Consider the following 27,687-nt stretch of genomic DNA (forward strand, 5'->3'; position numbering starts at 1 on the left):
CCAGGGTTGAGAGCCACTGGTTTTGTAGAAGTTTATAAACGGTGTTATTTGCACAATCAGGTGAGTATTTCAAGGCAATTGCTACTGAAACTTTAGGACTAGATAGCTATCCTTAACAACATCCTTCCCAAAGAGTAAAAAATAAAAAGAAATCAAACTCCATGACTAAAATAACCTTAAAATATTCAAATCTAGCATCGGTGAATCTGATACTCTGAACCTAAGATCCTACAATATAATCAATGGAAAAACTGATTATTAGACAAATAACTCTGATCAATCAGGAAAAGAGAGGCCAAAGATTCATGTCAGAGAAACTGTGTAAGACTCCGTCAGTGGCCGAGTTTGGAGATCAGGCTGGGAGGGCAGGTGCCACGGGAAGGGGCATGAATGCTGTGGCATCGTCCTTGCTCGCTGGACCCACAGCTGTGACTGAACTCAGGCAGGACTCCTCTCAGTCTCTCTCCGGATCAATAAAACATTCCAAGTTAGATAAAGGAAATCATAAACATGCTGATCGAGAGAAATCAGTACATGGAAAAGCAAACTGTAAAAGTCTACAAGTGCTTCAATTCAGTGTCATCAGCAAAGCAAACTTAAGCTTGTTACTGTTTATTAGGTATTTCAGCAGCATGTAGCAACACACAACATCCCCACCCTCAAACAGCAAAATCCTCAGTTTAGCTCCACCCTGAATCAATGCTATAACTAAATCTCCCACCTAGAGCATCCCCTATTACAAGACTGGAAAATAGGAAAACAAAAGCACAAAATAGCTGAAGGACTATATGGGTTTAAGAAATAAGTCCATCTGATTCTGAGTACATCTACCACCTTTCTGAAGCTGACTCAAGGTGGGAATACCCACCTCGAAATGAAGTATACACATCACATAACCCAGACTAAATCAGAACTGATTTTTTCAAATAAAAGAGGTTAATGAAGTCCTGCTCGATAGAGACATTGTAATGTCATTAAGCACTCAGTAACTCTCCTATCCTTATTCCCAGCTAAATAGTGTTCCGTTTGTTATTTTTGCTTCTTACCTCCATCTGGCTTTTCCCCCCATTTGTTGAATTCTGGAGGCTTTCCCCCCAACTCATTTTCAGTTTCTTCCTGATTCTTGACTTCTTGATTTTTCTCTGATTCTATCTATGGCTCTACTTATGTCCATTTTACTGAAAGTCAGTCTCTATTCACGTGTCTGAAACAGACTATGAAAAATAGACTACAAGAAACAATACACTCCTTTCTCACGTACCCTCTTCTCTGTAAAATCATAAACCCCCCACTAGGAACTACCATGAATTCTCTCCTTTACCTTACTTATATAAGCTATATGGAAAATCCATATATACACCCACTCCAAAAAAAGAAAGAAAACCTGATACAATCTTTGCCTTTGAAAAATAAAGGGAGGCTGACAACTGGTTGAAAGTAGCCCAAGTTTATGAATGGGGGCAGATCTTAACCTACCATCAGTTGGCCCAAATGCTTACTTTACAGTTGTTTGTTTCAAAACTCTGGAATTGTTTTTTCTTATGAAGTGTGGTCTTTCAAGGTAACTAACTATACAATCCAAAACATAAAGGACATTCGAAAATAAAAAAATGGAAAACACCCCTGCTGTGATACCTACAGAAAAACAAAATCAAACTAGTCTTATCTTTCACTAGTAATTAAAAAGAAAAAGGAGCTATTCAGAATAGAGAGGAATGAAGAGGTACCATGAGGCTGCACATAAACAACACAACACCAGTTCTGTGGACAGAGGGTTTCCTAATAGTTGCAACAGAGGCTGATGGCACTGGTTCTAAATAATGTCTAATTTCTCTTCCAAAGTTTAGTATTATTTTCTTGGGGGATATATAAAGATCACTACCATTTTAACAGTCAATAATCAGTCACTTTCAGGAGCACAAAGATTATGAAGGAAAATTTTCAGAGCCAATTAGTTAGGCACTAAGTATAAGACAGATGATAAGCAGGAAAGTAGCTAAGAAACAACCAACCAAGATAAGAAGGAGGGAGCAAATTCCCCTCTGCAGAAGAAAGCTGCTAGCGGTGGGGGTTGGGTGAGGATGAGGGGACTGGAGGGTGGCCAGATTCTTCCACATAGAGCCCACTAGATGGCGCTACCAACCAGAACAGCTTGGCAGTTCCTGGGGGCAAGTGGGCCCAAGCAGAGGGGAAGGAAGCTGCGAAGAGGCTGCAAACAACTGAACATGACTAGTGGCTCTAAGTCTGGGGACTATGCTGTCCACCGTCCAGCAGCAAAGGAAGAGGTTTAAGCATGAACTAACCGGAATATCACACACTACTGACACTCTAATTCTCATCCAGGCCTTTCCTTTTTGTTCTGAATTTGTCTCAATTTTAATAAAGCAAACTAAAATCTTTCAAAGATTTAAAGAAAAGAAAAGGAAATGAGAAGGGCAGTGGGAAGCTAAGGTATTCTCCCTGTTTCTCCATGTAAATAAGAGATTTTGCCTTACATCAAATCTCCCTAAGTTAATAAATGTTCAGAATCACCAAAAACTCCTTACATAAAACAAACAAACAAACACTGTCTTAAAATGACAACTGCACATCCTCCAAAAAATATGAATACAAACAGAATGACATGAGATACTGACTTTAAATAGCTGTATCACTTGCACAGAGTAAAAAGGCAAAAGGAACCACACTGAAAGCTCTTGCAGAGGTGGATTCTCACCTATACCTTGCATTAATCGAGAAATAAGAATGAAATAGCTAAGAACACAATGGAACCTCAGTCCACAATATTACAATAAAGTCAGACTATAACCAAATTCTAATAATGTACAAGAAGTGAGTGATAGGTTTTGATTAAGGAAAAGAAAAAGAATCCTTTAGAAAACAGCTATACAACACCTTTCCTTTAAAAGTAAAAGTTTTGGATTGACAGAGGGACAACCATAAAAGTAAAAACAACAGGTGTGATTTTAACATACTAAAAAGTGAAAACTAAGTAAAATGTAATTTACTGTTTTTCATTCAGCTAATTAATGTTCTAATCTATGCTGAGGATGAATTTCCTAGTCATATAAATGCATTTTCATTTGAACAACTAGTCTCTTGACACTGCCACTAATTCTGTATATTACAACTTCTAAGGGCGCTACACTGAACACACCATAGTGGTTAAGAAATGCACATTCCAAGTCTGCATAGAGACCACCCCCAGAATAAACTGAGATCTACATTTAAAATTCTGAAATGCTTTTAAAATTTAAAAAAAAAAAAATTTATCTTGAAAAAAAAAATTCAAGCCTTAAGTTATTAAGTAAATATCCATGTTAATTCTTACTCACCTGGTATTGAGCCATTAATGCCAATGGATTATTATTCTGACTGTTATCAAATGTTAAAACATCAAAAACTCCAACACAATTTACTCGCAACCTTTAAAGATCAGAAAATTTAGAGAGAATAATTAAAATGAGACTTTTGAGAACTTACATCCTAGTGGAAACTGAACATTTCTGATGATACTGGGAGGGATCCTGGCCAGGTCTCCCGCCTGCCCTACCCCCACGTAACCCCTGCCAGTCACCACGTTGGAGATAAGGTCACAGACTTGACAGGCCCCTGGCTGTGAAAGCCGGGAATGGACAAAGCCAAGACTGCAACCTGTGCTTTCTGACTGCCAGGTCACTGCTGCTTCTCCCCACACCTCGCTGCTTCGTTACTAGTTACACATGAAAAGGGAACCAGTTAGCTTCTTAACAGGCGAGGAACATGTGCTAGGCACATTCAAAGCATTTTACATGTATTAATTCATTTGGTCCTCTGAATAATCTTATGAGGCAGGCACCTTACAAATATGGAAAATGGAGATGACAACAGCACCTGTCTCACAGACTGCTGAACACACACGTAACTTGCTGTTAGTAAGTAACTAGCAGAGCCAGGACATGAATCCAGGTAACCTGGTACTAAGACCTTGAGCTCCTCATGCTATGCTGCCCAAGACGATTCTCAAAATTTCAGCAACTCAAATCAAACGCTGGTGAAGTCAAGGTATCTGTAAGATCACTTGTTCTCAAAGCATGAAACCCAATCAGCAGCAACAGTATCAATTGCCCCTTGTTAGAAATGCAAACTCCTAGGCCTCGCCCCAGACTCCATGAATGGGAACTCTGGGGGTGTAGCCCAACAGGCTGTGCTGACTAAGCCTCTCCAGATCATGGGGACGTATATCAAAATCTGAGACTGACAGCTGTACATACGAAACTTGTACTGACACTGGTTGATATACCCCCAACCCTAACCATACATACCTCCCAAACCCCTATAAGATCTTGGTTAATAACAAGGCATTTTATTACAAACTCAGCATGTAAAAAAAAAAAAAACTTACAAATGAACTCAAAGTCACAGCAGTTCTTCTGGATGGAATATATGAAAAGGTAGAATTAAAACAAATCGTCATGCTATGTTTACTAAGCTGTCATAGGTTAGATGATCGATAAAGCAGCCAGAGTTCAAAATGCCAGTACCTTGTTTTGCCAGTTATCAGAATCTTTGTTGGGTCCATAACGCGACATGCCAAACCTGCGGTATGAATGGTACGCAGTGCAGAACTCAGCTGGACAATATATGCCCAAATAAGAGATTCTGGCAACAATCCAGCATGCTGTCTGGGCAACGGTCCATCATGTTGACCTACAAACACACACACACACACACACACAAAATCACACCTTCATATAACTAACTAAAAGACTAAAACATGCAGATCAAAAAGAATTCAAGAAACAAACCCAAATTTTCTTATGTATGATATTACACCTCAGTATTATACTGCCAGCAGTAGCAGAGCTCTCACTGAGCTTCTCTTTTCTGTGACCACTATAATTATTGCACAGCAAACAAAAATTATTAAAGTAAGAACTTCTACTTAATTGTGAACCAAGTTCTGATTAAAAACAGGAACTGAAGGGATTATTTTTCTTAAACAGTGGTTAAACCTTGTCTCTATTACTGCTCAGGTGTGTGGGAACTATTCTTTCCGTGGCTTGAGGGAAACAAAAGTCTCCACCAACAGCTCTGTGGAGTGTTTTCTTATTGTCCTTATGCTGCCCAGCCTCTTCTATTACAACCACATCCAATTAACAGAAAACATAAATGTAAAACACTGAACGTCACTTATGCCACTTATGCGTAGTAATGTTGAAACATAAAAATATTCCAGTCTACCATAAAAAGTAATCCTTTTGATTCTATCAACCTTGTAAGTGCTTCTTGATATAATTTTCTGGGTCACTGTTAACCAAGAGAAAAGGGGCCTCATAAATTTAATATAGATTTTGTAATTATTTCAGGGAACATGACCTTATAAATCCAAGTGTTCAAATGGTTGTAAACAAACCTTTACTGAATCAGTTACAAAAGCAACACAGTTAAATGGTTAACTGTGGAGCTAATAAACAGCTAGTAAGTACTTATGGCTTGAGACAAAATTTCCAAGGAAGAACAAATATAAAATTCAAAAACTGCTATCCCTCAAATTTAGACAGAACTGAAGATAATACCATCTGGAACACCATGTTAAATGACTCAAAAAGTAGACCTATACGACAACCAGGAAGCGGTCAAATAAAGCTATTTTAAGTGTGGTAATAGGGAAAAAAATATTTGTAGCAAATACATTGCATACTTTGTGCCAGAGTCTGTCTAGTTACTTTACCCACATTATGTCACTTTAAACCTTTTACCACAATCCCTATAAGGTATGCTATTATTATTACCACTCTCTTATTACTATCTCTTACAACCTGCCATTTTTTATTTTGTTTTAAATTAACAAATTAAATAGTATAAGAAAGCATTATACTTCCATCTATGTCTCTACAAGTTTATGCAAACATTGGCTCTTTATTCCTTCATTTTCAATATTCATACTGGGAAAACAGAGATTATAAACTGCTATAAATTAAAGCATATATAGTACATTTAGAGGAGTTAATACCACCAAAAAATACTTTCAAACACTAGAAAATGAACTGATTCCTAAGAAAATGTGAACATACCAAATAATCAAACACCAAAAGCAGAATTAAGATTTAAAAAAAAAAAACCTAACAAGGAGTGCTATAAATCAGTGGTTCTCAACAGGGGTCAACTTTGCCACCTCAGGGACACCTGACAGTGTCTCAAAATATTTTTGGTGTCACAACAGGAGGAGGGGGTTGCTACTGGTTATCTAGTGGGTACACAGTGGGGATGCTGCTGAACACCCAGCAAGGCAGAGAATGGTCCTACAAAAATAATTAATTCAGCCCCAATGTCAACAGTGCTGAGGCTGAGAAACCCTGCTATAAATTAAAGCCAACAGTCATTTCACAGCTGTTGTTACTAAAATAAACGAACAACTACAGCTATATTTCTCTATAGGAAAAGTTATACCACATCCCTTTCAACAAAATCATGTGTGTGCTACTGATGACATGGCAAAAGGAAAAAAATGACCACACTCTGAGACCAGATTTTTAATGTGAAACAGCCATGTAACCACAGCTTGCTTCTTTCAACTGTCAGAAAGCAAAGTTAGGAGCAAACAGAAATAATATATTTTATCTATGATGCCAGGCAGACTCCAGCCTTCTCTCTCCTTGCTTTCTCTCAGGATACACTCAGGAAAATCTTTAACAAATTAAAAACCTCAACATAAAGGGTAACACTTTTCTGCCCCCGAACAAGAAAATGATACATACATTTTCCTTCCCCCAAAACAAACTAATTAATAGACATTGCAAAATGAATTAACTCTGAAATGATTTACCCTTCAATAAGCATTTGTTAGAATGTAATTACATTTTACTTCTTTGCAATATATGAACAATACAACAATTCTTTAAATACTAGATGAAGAAAATATTCCCCATTTAAGTAAAAGTTACCTGAAAATTTTTTGAAGACTAGTTCCTTTAGTAACACAGAATCTTACCTTAAAGCAAAATATTTGTTCAGGGAAACAATTATATAAATAACAGAGAGTCACCCTGGACTATGCAAAAGAGACAAAACGAACCAAAACAAGAAAGAAATGTCAAGAGACTCATAATGATGATGCTTTGGGTGGTGAAGTTACAGGAATTATTTTTCAACTTAATGAATTTCCCAAATCATTTTACTCAGAAAGCATAACATTTTTTAAAGGAAAAACAAAAGGAAAAAAACCTTTATCATATTCTCAGCTACTTAAATTTCAGATATTTACATGAGTCTTTCATAACCCATCTTCATCTCCATCTACAGATAATATGTTATTTCCTAACTTGTTACATATTGACTCCATCTCTTTAAAGTATTTCTTTTTAAAATGCAGTATGGTCTTTAAACTGAATAGGACTAAACTTACAAGTACTTTAAAACACAAAACTACTCTTTCACAGAGCAAAGGCTCTGTCAAACCCAGCTTTCTTGCGTCATTGCCTTACCCCACTTTCTCTTTGTGAAATAGGCATCCGCGTTGGGGTCATTGAAGTGTCTGCTCATCATGGTCTCTCCTCCAGCATGGAAATCATATGCAAACACAAGAGCTTGAAATAAAACACAAAAGCTCATTATTGCAACCTGGCTTCCAACAATGAAGCCCACCAGCAGAGAGACAATTACAAGTCACTCACAAGGCTCTGAGAAAGCTTTAGTGGTAAATACTTCACGCAAGGTTACAATATTTGAATGCTGAATTTTTTTCCACATATCGACCAATACCATGCACTTTGTGTTAACAAGACGAAAACCTGAAAAAGAGAACATTTTCTGCTTAACTGGAAATGACATCTCCCCCTTATTTCCCCAGAAACGTGCCAAAAGAGCCATATTATACATCCCTTGTTGTTGTTTAGTTGCTAAGTCGTGTCCAGCTCTTTTGGGACCCCATGGACTACAGCCAATCAGGTTTCTCTGTCCACTGGATTCTCCCAGCAAGAATGCTGGAGTGGGTTGCCACTTCCTTCTCCAGAGGATCTTTCCAACCCAAGGATCAAACCCAAGTCTCCTGCACTGACAGGCAGATTCTTTGCCACGGAGCCACCTGGGAAGCCCAATATGTCCCTTAATGAGATACTAATTTCCAAATGAAACAATAAATGTATTTATTATCCTTTAAATTCATGTTAATTAAATAAACTCATTCAGGAATATCTGAATAATCTCAGCCTCAATAATATGCTCCTAAAAGAGGATAAATTATGTTCCTTACCATGTATCCTCCGAAGGCAATAAGGCAGATCATCTTTGCTATTTACAGCTTTGTAGCAGGACGTAATATATCCAAAATTACTTGATTTCTGTATCCGGTTGGGTGGTGGCAGTGGTTCTAGAGGGAACAGGCTATGGTAGCTGTCAACTTCTGAAGGGACTGCTAGAGTAATTCATAAGAAGATGACTTTAGCTTGCAGACATAAATCTCTCAGATCTCAAAGAAATAAAGAAGAAACCAAATCCACAAACGACTGATATCAAATATTCTGTATTCTAGAAGAGTGTCAACATTCATAGTGTGTCCATTCTATAGGGCACACCAGTCTCACAATCAATAAAAATAAACATTATAACACAACAAAGTAACTAGACTTCATGAACTCAAAAATATTTGTTTGGTAACAGCACAACTCTTGTTTCTCAGCTCTTAGAAACAATTTGGATTATCACTTATAAATATTAAACTTTCCAATGGTATGTATCTTATTTATCTTTCCCTAATCATCAATGATGTTCAACATTTCTTCATAATTTTTGGCTGTATAAATTTCCACTTTCTTGCAATGCCTATTCCTATTTTTGGCCACTTCTCAGTTTTGTTTTTAAGGTCTTACTAATCTGTGGCTTTAATTTTCTTTTCTTTGTCAAACATGTAAACATCTAAGCTTTTTCTCTACTATAGATAACTTTGGGCTGTTTTTAATTCGATAAAGTTTATCAGTATTTGAAGAGTCAACAAACTTTGCCTCCAGTATAGGAAATCTTTCCCTATTGAAACATTAAATTTATGAGTTTTAAAGCTTTGTATTATCATTTAGAGATATTACACATTTTGTTTTAGACATCTAAATTTTTAATCTATTGGGAGTCAGTTTTTGCATGTGGTTTGAGACGATACAACTGTAAGAATGCAACCTTCTACCATGAAGAAAACCATCTTCCCCGCGCTTTCCTGTCCCCACCAATGAGCCACTGTGTCACCTCTCCCTAGCCTGCTCCAGCAGTCAGGATGTCCAGCCCAGTGCCATTACCGCACCACTGCAGGGACTACAGACTCAAGCCAAGCCTGCCCTCCCCACACACCAGAACCCTAATCACAATCTTCAGAGTGTTGCAGGGAGTCTTCGACCTTCACTTTCTGATAAATTCTATCATATACTACGAAAAGCTCTGTTATGTGCAATATAATTTAAAAAAAAATAAAGAAACAAAGACCAAACCTTGATTAGAAGTGGAAAGTGAAAGTGGAGTCACTCAGTCGTGTCAGACTCTTTGCGACCCCATGGACTGTAGCCTACCAGGCTTCTCTGTCCATGGGATTTTCCAGACAAGAGTACTGGAGTGGGTTGCCATTTCCTTCTCCAGGGGATCTTCCCTACCCAGGGATTGAACTCCGGTCTCCCACACTGTAGGCAGACGCTTTACCCTCTGAGCCACCAAACTTTCACGCAATCTCCCAACCTTCCAGGAAGGGGAGAGAAGCTGAAGACTGAGTTAACTGCAAAGAGCCAGAGATGTAACCAACATGCCTCGACAACAAAACATCCATAAAGACTCCTCAGCAGCGGGATTCAGAGAGCTCACAGTTGGTGGGCCTGACGTGGCACTGAGAGGGTGGCACGCTGGGGAGGGCAACGAGGTCCCCCACCCCCACACCCTGCCCAACACGTCTCTTGCATTTGGCTGTCCCCTGAGTTGTACCCTTTATAGTAAGCCAGTAATAGTTCATATAGTGTCTTCCTGAGTTCTGTGAGTCATCCCAGCTTATTACCAAACCTGAGGGCATCCAGCAGAAACCCGCAAATTTGTAGTTGCCCAGACAGAAGTCTAAGTAGCCTAGGTACCCCATTTCAGCTGACATCTGATGCAGGAGTGGTCTTACAGGATTGAACCCTTCCTTAACAATTAAACTGTTAGACATGAAGCAGGTGTTTTAGTACTGTGAGTAAAAATAATTCATGTGCTTTGACTAAAATTGTACTAAATCTATAGATTAGTTTACAAAAATTGATAATCATTATGTCTTCCTATTCATGAACATAGTATTTCACTCTATATATTTACCCTATTTAACATTTCTTAGTAAATCTCCTTCATTGAGATGTTACGTATCTTCTATTTATTTCTAGGTACTAATACTCTGAAACTACTGTAAATAGCATCTTCATTTTATTTATTTTTTATTTTATACCCTGGCTAGGGCCTCAAAGACAATACTTGATAATAAGGAAAATTCTAACACGAACATTTCAAAGGCCACGACAGAAAAGTTTCCCGACCAACTAAAGTGGAAAAGATCAGTCTTGAAACATAATAGCCAGACATACTCCTTTGAATTCTTTAGCAGTCAAGAAGATACACACTTGACTGTGCTGAGTCCTTGATTACAACCAGGTATTTTGAGATTACTGCTACAGTAAATGTATTCCTGCTGTATTATTTATAAAGTTTTGCTAAATAAAGCCACATTTAATCTTGCCTTTACAGAATAAGCTAAGGAAAGAGATTTTAATGCACTCTGAGAAACACTACAATTCAGCCAAAAAAATATATAGGTTTAAACCCTGATTTGGTCAGACAATTACTAGCCACTGGTCTTAGAGGCAAGTTACTTAACCTGCCTGTTACCTTCAGTTTCCTCACAAGTGAAACAGAGGTGATAATATTAGCAAGTACACCACAGGAGCTTTGCAAAGAAAAAACTTACACACAGAAAGCCTTAGTACATAGGCATGCCACAGTCTCAATGTTAATAATAATAATAATAATAATCACCTCCCACTCCTACTTAAGTACCTACACTTTGTCAGGTTTCAAAAGATAATAACATTCTAGTGCACAGTGAGACACATCACAGTGGAAATTCTAAAACTGCCTATTTTTTGGATAAACTAGAATCTTGTCACATGTAGAATTATTTGAAAAACACTAGATGACCAATGGCATCTTGGAATTCTTAACTAGATTTCAAACAAATATATTCATTAAACAGTAATTAGCTGACTTAAGGCATAAAAACCATGGAACTACGTAAGGATTATACTCTCCTTTAAAAGGAAGGATCAATCAACTTGCATTTTACCTGGCATATCCGCTTGATCAATTTGAGCCATTGTTATTAAATGTCTGTTTATCAGCTCCTAAGAAAAGAAAATAAGTTTATTTATATCTAAACACAGCTTCTGAAATATGGACTTTTTATTGTAACTGAATAGCATAACCATTAATAGTTTTGGCATGTGCACTTGTCAATACTGGTATCATGAAATGACATTTCCAATACTGGTAAGATGTCTAAATTCCAGTCCCAGCTAGGCCTGCCCATAACTCTAGTTGGTTTCAAGTAGCAGTGTCAAGTAGCAGTGTTACAACTCAGAGCCTACAGTTAGCTCTGTGGTCAATAATTCACTCCACAAACAATATTCTGGGGGTGCAACTTACTTCTGTGAAATAAAACCATTTCTGAGGATCTAAGAGTAAAATAAAATCCTACATATCAAGTAATACCTGTTTAACAACAACAAAATTACATTATTTTATAAAACCTACTTTGTAGAAAATTTTGAGCTTTCTTAAAATGAGGTTCGTTTCTAGGCCAAATTACTTATTAGCTAACAACTACAGATATTAGCAAAAATTTGTTTAGAGATCAGAAACCATTTAAATTATTTTATATACTTCAGAGGCTTTTCAATGCACAGGACGTGAGGCGCAAAACGGTGGTCCACTTAAATAGCTAGTCTATGTTCTGTATTACCTGCAATTGTCTTGAAAAACACATTTCCTTAAATAAATATGTCAATTAGAACTCATAAATTCTATCTGCTTCAGTACAGCACATCTAATTAAATAATACAATTTGAAAGGAGCTCTGCTGTTTCTCCAGTTCTTTGCTAAAGAACTACAGACATCAAGTGTTTCCACTCTGAACCCTGAAAGCGTACCTGTCGCAGTTCATCAGCCATGAAGAAGGAAGGTGCATTCGCTTTCGGCTGCATATAAGCAACGTGAGGTGCAGTTGGAGGATAGATGTGGTAATTGGGAAATACCTAAAAGACAGCAAAGGGGAAAACAGAATGATCAATTTTTCTCAACTGATAAGCTTTATCATTACTGTGATAAAGTTCTAATCTTTAAATGACAGTGATAAATTGTTAGTTTTAATCTTTATATGACAGTGAATTAAAGGCCTCAGAGAATAGCTGTTATCAGCACACTTTCTAAATGAATTCATTTTTAAAATCTTTATTGGAATAGTCAATTTTTTAAACTCTAATAACAAAGGAGTCATTTCCTCAGATATGGTAAGATTTTACCTCCAATGAGAGGCACAAGTAGTTTTTTGGAAGTATTTTTTAAAGGCAATTGGAAGAGAGGAAGAAAGTAGATACTAAAAGTGCTTGGGAACAGTCAGAGCATGGAGTAACTCTGCCCTGGCCGCCCAAAAAACTGCCCTCTGGAAGGGTCTCCTGCAGCCAAACTGAACAAAGAGTTATCTAGATGCTTGTTAACACCTCAGACTAGAAAAGGAAAGAGGACCAGCATCCTCTGGGTCAGCAGTGGAGGTGAACAGAAGGATGCAACAGAGTATGTACCTTCCAACCAAACTACAACAAAGCCACTAAACTCTGCTGCCAGCCTCGTGCCTTTGATCTTTCCAACTGGGCTTTTCCCACCACCCTGCTTTCTTCCCATCTTCCTCTGCCTCTCCTTCCCTCAACTGGTCCACAGCACAAAATCAAAGTACACCCTAAAATATCTTTTATTTTATCCCTTCATATTTAAAGCTGCAACAAACCCTTTTTTTCTCTTTTAAAAATGAATTCAGCTGACTTCCGCTGCCCTCAGATGACTGTTCTGCTTTGGATCTCAAGCAGGAAGTGGTTTTGCAACACTTGAAAGGTTTCCTTTAACTACACTTGCGAGGAGAACAGTGCCTCCTTTCCCTGGCCATGGTTTCCTTACATCAGGTAGTACAGTTGGGCTGAACTACCTCAGGTTTACCAGGAGTGTATTTTTAAGAGCTATTTGAAGGGTAAAATCATTGTGAAAACGTGCCATGTATAATATCCACAGAAACAGCTGAGACAGTTTTGTGATACAACAATCTCTTTATAGGTTAAACTGAACTTTTTTCTACAAATGTGATAAAATAAAAATGTAAGTAATTACGAAATATAATAACCCCCTCCCCAAAAGCAAAACATTGATGGAATTCTTACTTGAAGGAACCAAGGAAAGTCTCTACTCTACCTCAATTATTTGACCTTCTGCTCGGCAAGCTGTTCTGTGATAATTTTTGAAAGATCTCTGACCAAAAACAAAAACAGAACAAAAAACTATTAGCTGCTTAATTACTTTTTAGAAAGCATTTCACATGATTCACAAGTATTTCCATAAATGTTTTCACATTTATTTCTCAGACGGTGGTCACTTACAGTTGGGGGATCAGTCTCAGAGACACTAAGATTCAAGAGTCACAACACGAAGGCAGAACTAGGACTCTTAAAAGAGGAAAAATAAAAATCTGTTCTCTTTCCACTCAAACTGTCTTTCAGTAAAATATGAAATGTAATCAACCAAAATAAATCATTAATTTACGGAATCAAAATCTGATTGGTTACTAAAATCCAAAGACACTTTTCATATAAGTCTATCAGCTATGATTTTGTCCAGTTTACGGTGTAGACCAGCTTTCATATTTTAATGGAATCTGGCATTCTTACTCATGAGAGCTTCATCTACTACTACTTTTCTATAGGTAAATAATTTCTGAACATGGACAAAATTACAAAACTGAAAAGGTACACTTTATGGAACATGACCATCCCTCTCTGCCCCTCCCCTCTTCTCCCTGCAGTCCTTTGGTGGCCCCTTCCCTACCTCTCAGCAGGGCTCCCTGAACTCTTCCTTCCTGACCAGTGACCCACATTACAGCCCTCCTATTACCATGTGCTCCATCATCCTGAGTTCCAGCTGTTAAATCACTGCCTCACCTGGCAAGTATTGACCATCAGTTTGCTTTCAGTCACAACTGTTAAGAAATGACTTCTCTAACTTCTCACCAGAGGTGAGTCTACCTACACTTATTAACAAGGGTCAGCAAATGGCAATCCCAGCTGGCACAAGTACTAGGGGACCCCTAAAGCAAGATGTGCTATAAAGTATTAAGAGTGTGAATATAATCTAAATACAACCAGATTTGTCCAAAACTAGAGTTATTATTGGGATTCCCTGGGGCTTAGATGGTAAAGAATCTGCCTACAACGCAGGAGACCTGGGTTCAATACCTGGGTCAGGAAGATCCCCTGGAGAAGGTAATGGCAACCCAAGAGTTTTTATTACTGTAGAAACAGATTACTTTGAAGAAGTAAGAAGAGATTAGAATTATCATCTGAGTTAGAAATGAGTTACCTTTCCACATCACAGTAAAAAGATACAAGAGGGGGTAACCTCCTCATCTCTCTCATCAATAAGGAGCTGCTATAAGGGCCCTGTTTTTTCTCCCTTGTTTAAAGCAGACATACCATTCCACTCAAAGGTGCTGGAGTCGTGTCTGTATAGAAGTACGTCGTTCCACCGACGGTTTCCTTTTGGATCACTTGACCAGAAGATGGTGTCTGAGAAACAGGATTATTTCCGGGCGTAGAGGCACTAGAAGGCACCATGTAATTTGCTGGATTTGGAGTGTGGCTTCTTCTTCTGGGGGCAGGAGAAGTATGTGGAGTGATCTTGGGGGAGTGAAGAGGGGAGGATCCAGCAGACAGTGACATTCCTAAAGTAGATGGAAGAGCAAAAACTGGGTTTAGAGAAAAAAATCTGAAAACTAAATACTTGTTTGCAAATACTTGTTTGGAAGAAAACATTTTTAGCAAAATTCTTTAAGTACAAAGAAAAAGACAATTTTATCTTGTCCTAGAGAAAGCTCTGATTAAAGCAAATGTAAAGAATTTCTTTTTTTTCAAAAACAGTCAATTCCAAATAAATCAGGAAATTTACTGTAAGAATAAGTCTCCTCCATATAAAGGTTTACATGAGAAACAATAAAAATTATTAACTTAATAAATGAATTTAATTGAAAAATTATAAATAACTGTGACTATAAAATTATGCCTTTTATTAAAGTCTTTAATAAAAGGCAAAATTCCTTTTCTTGGAAAGAAGCATTTACAACTGTGGTTATTAACAATACAATCACCACATTTCCTAAAATGATTTAGTATCAAAAAAATCAAGCTACTTAATGAGATTTATTAGATTTCTTTGGGCCAAATACATTTAACAGAATGGCTTGAAAAAGCAAAAGAAAACTTAGTCCTAGTTGAAATACATGGCAGCTTAAATACTGTATTTTTTTAAATAAAGAAGTATATTGTTTTGATGCCTTTTGTCTTTAAATAAGCATACACTATAGTAGACAAATAAAATTTCTGCAGATGCATACTTAGGCCAACTGGTATTACTCTGTTCTTGCAAGTTTTACCTAAACACGAGTAAGAAAGCAATGTATGCAGAGCATCCTCTATCATGAAGAAAGGGGAAGGACAACTGTCTTCACCCTTGAGGAGACTCCAGGCTAGCTGAGGAAGCAAGACCAGATCACATGGGGAAGACACAAAATGACTCAAAGAAACACTCAAATATAAACCAATGTACCGCAAACTACATGCATAAATGCAGATGGAATCCAAATTAAGTAAAACCAGGAAGAGTTCTCATCAAAGGCTTAATGGAGGTGATCAGTTCTGAGCAGACTGAAAATAGTTTCTAGAGCTACAGTTACACTTTTGGGGGCGGGGGGAGGGGCCGCGGAGTTTATCCAGAAATGATCTTTTGGCTATTTGGGGAATGATTAAAAACCTTCTTCACCTTCAGGATAATAGGCCATCTCACAATTCAAGGAAAAAGTTACCAAAATGCCTCTGGTCACAAAAATATGATTCATTAAGCAGGAGTATGAATTTCAAATACTAAGAATTCACAAAACATCAACACTGTTCTTTGAAAAGATGTAGGTAAACAAAAATAAGGTGAGAACTAAGATAATACTTATCTTTACTCTAGATAGCCCTCTGTACTTTTCTATAGAGTCCTGACACAATTATGTCATCTGATTTTCTGAGCAACTAGGTGAGGTAGGTCAGGTCACAAGCACCACAGGAGAGATCAAAATTTAGACATGGGGTTTTTTTATCTGACCAAGGACAAATGTATGTAGCCAATAGCGAAGTCAGGCCTCAAACCCAAGTCTCCACACTTTCAACTTAACTCTTTCTGCTGTTAACACAATGTCTACTGGACTGACATTAAAACTGGTCAAGACTTTCCAAATACGTCTTAACATCTAAAACTCTTAAAAATATATTTATAAGGAAACCAAACTATTAAGATATAGGCTTAATTAAAAAAAAAAAAAAACTGTTCCAGAGTGTTGCGTTTTCTTCTAACTCTGTATATTATACATTTAACTGTAGGTTAGTACATACTGTAAAAATTAGGAGGATTATTTTCAAAAGATAACTACTCCCCAATTATCGAGTATGAAACGCATCTAGATAGTTTTCCTAAAGCTAATCTCTAAGCCTTTCCTAGATTATAAAGCTGGCCAAGTCACTAAAGAGGTAAATTTGTTTACTACCTTTGAATTAAATAAACTGCAACAAATACAGCTACCAATTCTTTAGCACTTTCCATGTGTCAGGTGCTAAACAAAGTGCTTCACAAACACCAGCCTATTTAATCCTCACAAAGACCCTGTGAGGTAGGTATCATAGTCACCTCACAGAGGAAGAAACTAACTTAATAACTTTTAAAAATTTATTGTAAAGGCAAATACAGATTATTAAGCAAAAGAATTAAGATTCAACCTCAGGTCTATCTGATTCCAAAGCCTGTACTCTTAACCAATATCCAATACAGTTGTCCAACCCCTAAGTCTTATATAGGGGTACAAGTGAAACAAAACATAGAACCTCTCTTTAAGGCTAAACACATGGAAAAAAGATAATCATAAACAAACTAGTAGAATTTAACAGATGTAAGTAACAAGACTTCTCTTAATTTTGTGACTTTCCACTACAAAGTTTCAGTATTGAAATTTGAGTTCATGTATCTGAGCAGAGGCTGACTGGAATTATTTAAACACATACAAAACACAACATGCACAATAGTAACAAGTATCACAGCCCATAAGCAGAACAAGATAACTAAATTGTATGGGAAGCTAGAAATGAAATTTAACTTCTAAACTACAGAAACATCAAATCTAGTCACAAAGGGCAAAGCTTTGTGGCACCAAAGTGTTTTACCAACATGGTACAGAATTGAGTAAAATATGCGTATTATCTGCTTGGTGAGAGTTTTTCTGTCTGGTTTCATGAAGACAATAACCACAATACAATACTAACTACTCACATACAATACTATGAAAGAAAGTGAAGTTCGTCAGTTGTGTCTGACTCTTTGAGGCCCCATGGACTGTGGCCTGCCAGGCTCCTCCATCCATGAGATTTTCCAGGCAAGAATACTGGAGTGGGTTGCCATTTCCTTCTCCAATACAACACTATAGATGGCACAAAGCAGCAGAACATTACTACAGAAATGAGCAGTTAAAAATAGAGGTGAAACGAACAGATTTCATTTCATCTCTCTCACATGTAAATGTTCCTTTGTAAGTTCCATCTTTCCTTATATGGTGGGGTGGAGGCAGGGTGTTACTTGTGGCTATTACAACAGTCTGCTAATAATTAGTACTCAGTCACTGGAACACTTAGGCAAATACAGCAAAAGAGTGAGGATACCATGAAAGACAATCTGGAAGAATGAAAATCTTGATTTAAAACAATAAGCTAATTAAAAAATCTTTCATTTGTGTGTTTATTTTTTGCATTACTTTTGTAATTCACTCCTAAAATGATATTTTGGTGACATTATATATAATAATTACACTATAATTTCTTATTAAGTGAATATACAAACTTAGATATTTACGTCATGTTATGATAAGCTAACTGCTTTAGAACATTTGAAAAAAATCCTTCTTAGAAGTACCGAATTCAAATAAAAGTAAGGAACAAGACAGAAATGCTCACTGGATGAATTAACTACAGCAATTAACAAAATAAAGGGAGATATAAAAAGTTCAAGCATAACTTATGAAAGTAAAAGTATCAGTGTTTCTGGAGGACATTATTCTATACCTGAAAATTCCAAGAAAACAAACAAAAAAGACTCTTGTAAATAATGACAGAATCCATTACGTAAATGGCTCCAATATTAATATATACCAAATGAATATTTGGTCTTAAATACAAACATCCATTTAAGATAATGCTAAAATAAGTATCTTTCCTCAACCACAACCAAAATTATGAACACAGAATTGTGAGATAAAATATAATATCCACATTTTAAAACACAGCTGAAATAGAATAAAAACAGTAACTCCAAGAGCGAGAAATTAAGGCAAAATTATGAATTAGACATTGTATCGTGGGAACTCTGGAAAATCAGATCCTAGGCCAGATACAGACTCTACAAGTTGAGGCTTTAATGTTCACAATGGCATATGAAACATGGCCTTGAGCACATAAAATGTGGAGAACGAAATTCAAATTCCAGTGTAAAGCTAGGAGTCTGGAAAAGCTGTACCATCAGTCCTACTGGAGGAGAAAACTTCTACCTACCCACCCACAGAAGCAAAAGGTAATAGTCTTGTCTGAGGAGAAGGCTGGGGTGGTGTCAAGAGAAATGAAAACCCAATCCCTGTACCCTACACTGGGGCAGGAGAGAAAATCCCCAGGAGATTCCATGTTGGGGATCCTGGTGAGGGATAAGCATAAAACTTAAATTGCACTGGCAATGGACACCTGGATAAAGCAAACACCAACTATTTCAAAAAACACTTCTACAACACGAAACACACAGAGATCGATCTCTCTCTAGAAAATAACTCCATGTGAAGGAACTCCAAGAATCATGTGTGTACAATACTTGATCAACGCACTGAGAATCAGAACCCACAGAACAATGAATCCCAGATAACAGAAACCTATAAAGGAGATTTTTTTAAATCTACAGCTAAAATGACTAAGGTCATGAAAAAAAGTGACAAACATCTCACTCACAGACACACACACATACCCCTGGTATTTGTTCTTAAACAGAACAAACTAGACTCTATAAGAGCAAAAAACATAACCATTAAAATTAAAGGGAGAAAAAATAGTGCTCGCTTCGGCAGCACATATACTAAAATTAAAGGGAGAAAAAAAATTTAAGAGGGATTAAATAGAAAAGTAGACATAATAAAAGACAAGAAAAGTAAACCAGACAAGAATCTAGAAATAAAGGTTAGAAAATATAGAAGACTGGTTAAGATACACAAAAGGTAGAATGAGTAGGTGAGTTTCCAGTGTAAAAAAAGACCAAGAATACTGGAGAAGCAACATTCAAAGCAAAGCTTTGGGATTTTCAAGAACTAAGAAATCCTCACTCAAGAAGTACTAATCAAGAGCTCTGAACAGAGTCAGTAAAGACAAACCTCTTGCAAACAATCAGGTGGAACTGTTGCATGTGAAAGAGAGAGAGAAAACCCTAAAAATTATAAAACTTTGTGGAAAAAAGTAAAAGTCGCTCAGTGGTGCCTGACTCTTTGCGACCCCATGGACTATACAATCCATGGAATTCTCCAGGCCAGAATACTGGAGTGGGTAACCATTCCCTTCTCCAGGGTCTTCCCAACCCAGGGACTGAACCCAGGTGTCTCGCACTGCAGGCGGATTCTTTACCAGCTGAGGGTATTTTAAAAGGCCTGGAAAAAAGAACTGGAGAGCGAACCCATGGTCATGGATAGAAAGACCATACTGAAATCTTAATGACCCTCTTCGATTCACCTAAAGATTAAATACAACTCCCTGAAGGTGCCCGGCTGTTTCACAGATCCACAGTCTTCAAGGCTGTCCCCTCCCCTCTGGTACCCTCATCAATATCACTCCTTGCCATCAATGAGTTCTCTAGATCCCATCCTCACAGCAAATTCTAGGTCAAACTTCTGAAGAATCTTCTTACTCTATAAAAATTCTCTGGATGCTTGTATTTAAAAATTATTCCCAGCATTTTGTACTTTCTCTTTTGCTGCCAGGAGCACACAATTCAAACTGTCTCTGTGTAGGGAAGAACTATGCCTCAATCCTCTCTGCATTTCCAACTACACCCTCAATGGCACGGTGTCAGCACATAATACATTTGTCAAAAAGAAAGAAAGGTGAAAGTTTCCTCTTCTTGGTACAGTAATAGCTATGATCAGGAAATGAAGAGTGCCACCACCAGAATTATCTGAGCGTAACAAGAAGTTGGGAGAAGAAAGCAAGAGTTCATGCTGTCAAGTAGCACAGATGCCAGTCGTCCCTATGTAAAAGTAAAAGTCCCTATTTAAAAGTAAACGTCAAAACAAGCAAATGCGAAAGAGAAAGAAAAATTTGAAAGAACTTGAGATGAAGGGCATTCTTCTGACACAGCCGTCTGAGTATCCTTGCACTACTCTTTACAGATCTATGCAGACTGGGTAAATCCAGATTACACTAACATTTTAACTAAAATTGTGGATGCTGTTGTAACTCAAGTTCTTAACTTTATGAAAGTTCCAATAACCAAACTAAATCCTCAGCAATAAACTGTCATGTATGGCTACACAAAGGAGAATGGTTTAGATTAGAAATCACATATATCTCATATTGAACAGATGAATGAATTAAAGACAGAGGAAGCATCTTCTTCTTAACAAGAGGGCCAACTTTAACCCCAAACAGGGCCTCATTTAAGAGAAAATCAGAGTAAGGAATTTATAAGATCATAACCAGGAATACAAAAAACCAAAGTAACTACTAAAGATACAATTCTTACTTAATGGATTTTTTTAAACCAAAGTCCCCAATCACACCCCCTCCCAAATAAAACAGTGCACAGTGACAGCTCAAATAACAGACACTAAGTTTATACTCCTAAATTCTAACAGGACCTTAAACATGCAACACATTAATAAATCCTTTTCCTTGATATTGCTTATGATGACTTAAAAGATGGATATAAAAGGTCAACTCCAAAATTGAGCTCAAAGCACTTTCTGCCCCTCCTGCCCCGAGTTGCTCCTCAGTGATTCAGAAACAAGCTTTACTTCTTAGTCCATTTCTATCACTAGCTGCTCTTAGCAGGAGAAAGTGAGTTCAAAGTAAGTGTTTAATTGTAATCATTGACAGTAAAAAATCTGGAGTTATCTGCAATGCATCCATCCTGTCAAACAAACCCCTAGGATACTCTAGGAAGCTATACTATATGCAGGACAGATTTCTACTGAATATTTCAGTAGAATATTTCTATTCTACTGAACAGAACTTCCTAAAGTAAAATGTTAAAAAGCTACAGAATAACGTCAGAAGTGCGCTAAATTCTCCACATGATGTCAACAACGGTTGCATAAATAAACTGGTCTAAAATGTAATCCCTACAGTTTCTAGTAAATTCAGGAACAAAGTGTCTTGACTGGGGATCAATAAGACCACACCCACGTTCAGAAGCAGACAAACTGGAAGGACTCGGCACAGAGTTGCGCTCGGGACCATGACTGAGCACAGCAGCATGTTCACATCCAGATCACAGGGGAACAGGGTCTAGGGGGGTTACCAGAGGCTTCTTTACACTTTCTTCCTTGTGAGGGGTCACTCTTCCTCCAGGAACACACTTGTAATGGATCTGCTCAGGGAGGCCCACCAGAGACTCGGCAACCAAGGTCCTCATGGGTGACTGGTCACCCAAACACCCTCTACTTAGCACCCACCAGAATCCCACACACTCGGAAGGAAAGCACATGTGCAGCACAAACCAGTGTTTGCACAAAGGGTCTAGGCACAGGAAACCACCCTCATCAGTTAGGGAACAGCAGGAACACGCCAACCCCAAGGTCCCAGACGCCAGCCTAGGGCCAACCGTGCAGGCAGGCTTTGCTGAGGACAGCAGTCTTCAGCCTGCTGTGTTAACTCACTTCTGCACAGATATCCTGGGCTGTCTTACTACAGTACAGCCACCACTTTTCTGTGGTAAATACTGTTACAGAGAAATATCAGGGCAAACGTGTTTCTCACTTCTGAATATATGCCTCAAGGAAAAACAAGTAAGCTTTAAGTTAGGGCAATGGACTTATGTATGGCCCATACATACTGAGATAAATTATATAACTAGTGATGTACACTCATGGCTAGGAAATACAGCAAAGGAAAATTAAATTTAGCTCATATAAAAAGGAGCTGAACTTATGTGTTTTATCAGCTCTTTTCTTCAGTATCTGAACTATCTAAACATACACAATAAAAGAAAATATGTATGTTGTGGCTTATAATGACATTTCAGCTACTAATAAATAGAAAAGGTTGTATGATATCATTAGTTGGCACATTTGTTTAGTACACTAAAATTATAGAAGTGATTCAAAAGTTTACTTATTTAAAAATTAGAGGTATATAAAACAAATCTTTATTCTCAGTAAATAACTGTTGGACTTCTAGAGTAACCCTGAGCCCCACCCAGACCATGGTTTGGTGCACACATTATAAAAAAACAGCCGCTTTCAACAAAAACTATGCACAGCCTTTGCCACAGAAATTCTAGTTCTGGAAAGTAGCCTAAAGAAATAGTCTTAAATTCTGAAAGTTATTTATAGCTACAATAAATGTATATATACCCAGAGCACATACTATATATGTTGACCTTTAAATGGTAACACTCTAATTCAACATCTTAATAGATAAGTTTTTAAAAATTGAATGGCAGTTTGAAAGACAAAGAAAACATTATCAATCAATTGAAGTTTAAGTTTATTAAGGTGATAAGGGTAATTTTAGGGGAAAATAGCTCTTTAAAAGTGATGTTCTTGGATATACACTAAAGTTCCCCATGACACAGTATTTAATTAAGAAATAAAGAAAAGTTGTTTGAATACTTAATAACTTTACCTTAAAAAGCTTCTTTTAACTTTATGCTTTGAATAACCTTAAGCATATATTTATATCAATATTAAAGTTATCATTTTCATTGCCTTATAAATAAAAATACATCAAGTTAAAAATCCTAAACTCAAAAATCCTTAGTATTTTTGCTTAATGATAATCACTCCATTAAGTCACACTTAAACAATTACTTAAAGATAAAAAGGAATCTACTTCATTAACTGCCAATGCTTTGAGGAGAATGTTTTACAATTTCCAATTTTTAAGCTAGAAGTAGACCAAGCTTTTCCCCTCTTTCTACAAACTAAATAACTGGTGCCCGACAGAGCCTGGGCACATAAACTCAGTGAAGGTAGAAATGAAGCTAGACTCTAGGTCCCTTGAGCGCTATTACAACCCACTGCAGTACTCCACGCTGTTGACTTTAACCCAAATTTAAATCCCTAAAGGTCATAAAAAAATAATGCAGCTAGAAGAAAAAGTTATAAGAAGGAAATGTGATTCAAGGCAGAAGAATTGCCAAATATCAGAACACATAAAATATTAAAGAGGAGGAGGATGGTACACTAGGTTTAAAGCATTCATCTGTGCAAAGCTTCTGGATTCCTAGAGTAAGCCTCTAAATTCTACCATCAATCCTAAACAGTTAGGTACTGTAAGAAGAAACAAGTCATACGAAGCTGTGTAGAACTGCTGAGGACAAGGGTGACTCAGTTTAAAGACAATTAGAATTAGACTTTAAAGACCTGATGAGTGTTTTAGAAGAATCCTAGCAATACAGACGGAGAAGACAATTGCACCCCACTCCAGTACTCTTGCCTGGAGAATCCCATGGACGGAGGAGCCTGGTAGACTGCAGTCCATGGAGTCGCTAAGAGTCGGACATGACTAAGTGACTTCACTTTCACTTTTCACTTTCATGCATTGGAGAAGGAAATGGCAACCCACTCCAGTATTCTTGCCTGGAGAATCCCAGGGACAGGGGAACCTGTTGGGCTGCCGTCTATGGGGTTGCACAGAGTCGGACACGACTGACGTGACTTAGCAGCAGCAATACAGAAGTTTAAATGTTTTTTCTTTATTAAAGTTTTTTAAAATTTCTATGTCATTATCTATGTCAATTTCTATGTCATTATATAGTATCATTAGATACTAACTTCTCTTCCCTTCCCTCAAAAGGCTATTATTACACTGACAGGGTGCATTTTATGAGAGATGGCATCTAAGAATCCAGGGACTACATGGCAATAAATAATCCTTCACGGTATTGCAAGTTTTTAAAAAGTAAATATTTTGCTAAATTTCGTTTTGGGAACATTTTACTATCAATTTTAAGTTACAAACTCGGGTAAGAAAACTTTAAAAGTGGACATAATAACACATATATATGGAATTTAGAAAGATGGTAACGATAACCCTATATGCAAGACAGAAAGAGACACAGATGTATAGAACAGACTTTTGGACACTATGGGAGAAGGCGAGGGTGGGATGATCTGAGAGAACAGCATCGAAACACGTATATTATCAAGTATGAAACAGATTGCCAGTCCAGGTTGGATGCAAGAGACAAGTGCTTGGGGCTGGTGCACTGGGATGTCCCAGAGGGATGGGATGGGGAGGGAGGTGGAAGAGGGGTACAGGATGGGGAACACATGTAAATCCATGGCTGATTCATGTCAATGTATGGCAAAAACCACTACAATATTGTAAAGTAATTAGCCTCTAACTAATAAAAATAAATGGAAAAAAAATAAAAAATAAAAAGTTGATCTCTAAGGTAAAAAAAAAAAAAGTGGACATAAGTAAATATTTAACTGAGACAACCATCACCTAGGCATGTCTGTATGTTAAATGTGGATCTAATCCTCCAACAGACTGTACAAAATAAAACAAACCCCACTATCCAAAAAGCAACAGGATTAGTATGTGAAAGCCAAGATAATACTAGTCTCTATAGTCTTTACTTCTTTCCCCATAAAAACTCCATCATTCAGTCAAATTCAGCTTTGCAGATAATTATAAAAACTGATTAAAAATTTTATTAATCAAAAGTACCAGACTTAAGGTAATAATACTCATGCAACTAATGAACCTAAAGCTAAAATGTATGAAAGCTCACTTGGCTAAAGCCCAATTTTTCAAACTCAGACATGATCAATGATCACTTTCATTTCTAGCCTAAACAATTAAAGATATTTTATAATCAATTTAAATACTAAGTAAAATGCCTCTTATTTCTATACATTTTAAATCAAACTATCAAATGATTAAAACAAAATTAACATATTTATAATCCTTTAACTCTCAAACCACAGAAGTTATTTGTTACCATATGGATCACACACCTTTGGTTGAAGTATTTCCTTTATCACGCCACACCCTGTTTTTAAAAGCCTCCCAAAAGACAATTCGCAGTATTCCTGTGTAATTCATAAGGGCCCAGAATATTAGGATATGAGAAATTTCCTCTCTGTAGCTTAAAACCTTCATGTTTCATTAAAAAAAAAAAATCCATTTAATTCAACATTATAATTATTCTCATTTCCTTGAAGATTGAGACTAAAAAATAACAATAACCTTTTAAGGTTAAACACTGCAAATTATCAAGATCACATTACAATATCAGCCATGAGCCACAATGAAAATTTTTCACTAATCTAATAAAACAGACGCTAATCAAATTAAGTTCAATTTAATCCTCAGAGTTTCAAGTCACAAATGCAAACTACCTTTGCAAAGATGAAACAACCCAAATGCCAAAAGGTTTACAGGCGAGAAATGTGTATGAACCCCACAAAAAGGATAACTTCAATTCATAAACAGATTGTAAAGGCCCTCTGTGGACCTCTCAGGGGCATACTAATTCTTGCTGGCAACAAATAGCAGTAAAATTTCGACGCTTTTAAAGAATTATTTCATTAAGTGCGGTGATAAAATGAAAACAAAGTCAAAAAGAATACTGACGTTAACTGCCAGAACTGATTCCTTCAGAAACCCTGTTTTCACAACAGCAACCCTTTATGATTAGGGGAATTAAAAGTTGCTGAACTCAACAATCCCTTCAGTTAAACAAACAGACCCCTCAGAGCTGTCCAACGCTGCCCAAACTATCCATCCTTTAGTCGAATCAGTCAGTTTCATGAATTGTAGGATTTATCTTCAAGTCCAGTGCTGACTCAGAGGGTAGCTTGTTCCCTAGAGAAAACAACCAACAACAATCAGAACAGCTACTGCTCATAAGCTCTTTCAACACCCAAGTGGAAAGGACAACTTAATGGGTCCAAAAAAACAGTTCAACTTCCTTTTGGCTACAAGAGTAGCTGATAAACTGAAGGCATCCATATGCCACAGGCAGTTCTTGGTTAAAGCATTAACTTGGTTATAATAAGAAATGTTAAAACTAGAAAGCTTACCAGAAGAGCTATCAACCATACCATAGGGTTTCTCACCCAACAAGAAATGTGTAGGGACTGTAAGTGGAAAGTATTTCAAGAGCCAAAGCTATTACTGTGTTTTGTTTAAACTTTGAAAAGCTGCCTTCCGTATATGCATGTTTGCACGTGTGTGTTTGTGTGAGTGCGTGCATATGTGAGTGGGGGAATTAAATACATCCACCCAGAAGCCATCTATATATCTAGGGTAGCTTTGCTTACAGCCATACATAAAAAGCTAGTGAAATGTTACTTAATTCCCTAAATACAAGGTCCTCATATTCACAGGCTGGAGAAAATATTCTGAATTAAAAGAAAAAGAGTAACATGTTCTGTTTCAAGACCTGCAAAGGTGAACTGCCTTCTCTATTATTTCTAAAATCAAAACTCAGTATGTACAACCTTTGAACCTCAAAATATACCACAACAAAGCTAGGGGGCTTTTCCACTTCATGAGTTAGGGTGTTCTGTCTACAATAATTATGTTGTAATGGAGAGGGAAAAACCCTCTGTAAGAAAGACAACCAAAGAACTCAAGCTACCTTCAGAAACATCATTTTGTCCTTTCACATGAATTAGGTTAAAAGCTTTTCATAAAACAAACACATCACTCAAGACTGATTCCAGAAGGAGGCATGAAGATGGCCAATACAACACTGCACACTGTCTTGAAACCTGTATTCTTTCTTGAATACAGGCATTTGACAGGTGGTGGAGGTTTTTTGGTTTGGTCTTAAGCCTTCCTCATTCCTCAATTTCCCAGCCTTTCTCAGAGAAAGGAGAGCTAAGTCTTAAGACACCCACTGTATGTAATGCTACCTGCCATATAGTATCCTTGGGAGAATTCACCAGATAGCCACTCCAATCATTCCTGTGTTCTGTGGTTCAGGTGAGAAGGGCAACCCTTCCAGCTTTCCAGCTTTCCTGAGTACCAGCAGACTGCTTCCAATCAAGAAGCAGACCTCTGTGCCAGTGGGTTTCAAACTGCGTTGAGCAGAACCCTAAGCTTCCAAAAATGA

The 27,687-nt window shown here is 37.2% G+C and overlaps 1 protein-coding gene across 9 annotated transcripts in view; it reads right to left on the reverse strand.

Annotated features, from left to right (window-relative positions):
• Nucleotides 1-27,687, reverse strand: part of PAN3 (poly(A) specific ribonuclease subunit PAN3) — a 119,995-nt gene that overhangs the window by 15,575 nt on the left and 76,733 nt on the right. For 7 of the 9 annotated variants that reach the window (XR_009691418.1, XR_009691419.1, XR_009691417.1 and 4 more), the window contains 9 exons: nt 14,763-15,010; nt 13,489-13,545; nt 12,180-12,284; nt 11,318-11,375; nt 8,234-8,395; nt 7,656-7,772; nt 7,467-7,568; nt 4,524-4,689; nt 3,336-3,426 (listed from right to left, as the gene is read on the reverse strand). Coding sequence is in view for 6 of the 9 variants with exons in the window: in XM_061133728.1 (XP_060989711.1) it covers nt 3,336-3,426; nt 4,524-4,689; nt 7,467-7,568; nt 7,656-7,772; nt 8,234-8,395; nt 11,318-11,375; nt 12,180-12,284; nt 13,489-13,545; nt 14,763-15,010 (1,106 nt within the window). In the remaining 3 variants the exon portion in view is untranslated. The remainder of the gene's footprint in view (nt 1-3,335; nt 3,427-4,523; nt 4,690-7,466; nt 7,569-7,655; nt 7,773-8,233; nt 8,396-11,317; nt 11,376-12,179; nt 12,285-13,488; nt 13,546-14,762; nt 15,011-27,687) is intronic. The other 2 variants (XM_061133729.1, XM_061133731.1) reach the window with 1 other exon arrangement.

Source organism: Dama dama, chromosome 30 (genome assembly GCF_033118175.1).
Source record: "Dama dama isolate Ldn47 chromosome 30, ASM3311817v1, whole genome shotgun sequence".
Taxonomy (NCBI): Eukaryota; Metazoa; Chordata; class Mammalia; order Artiodactyla; family Cervidae; genus Dama; species Dama dama.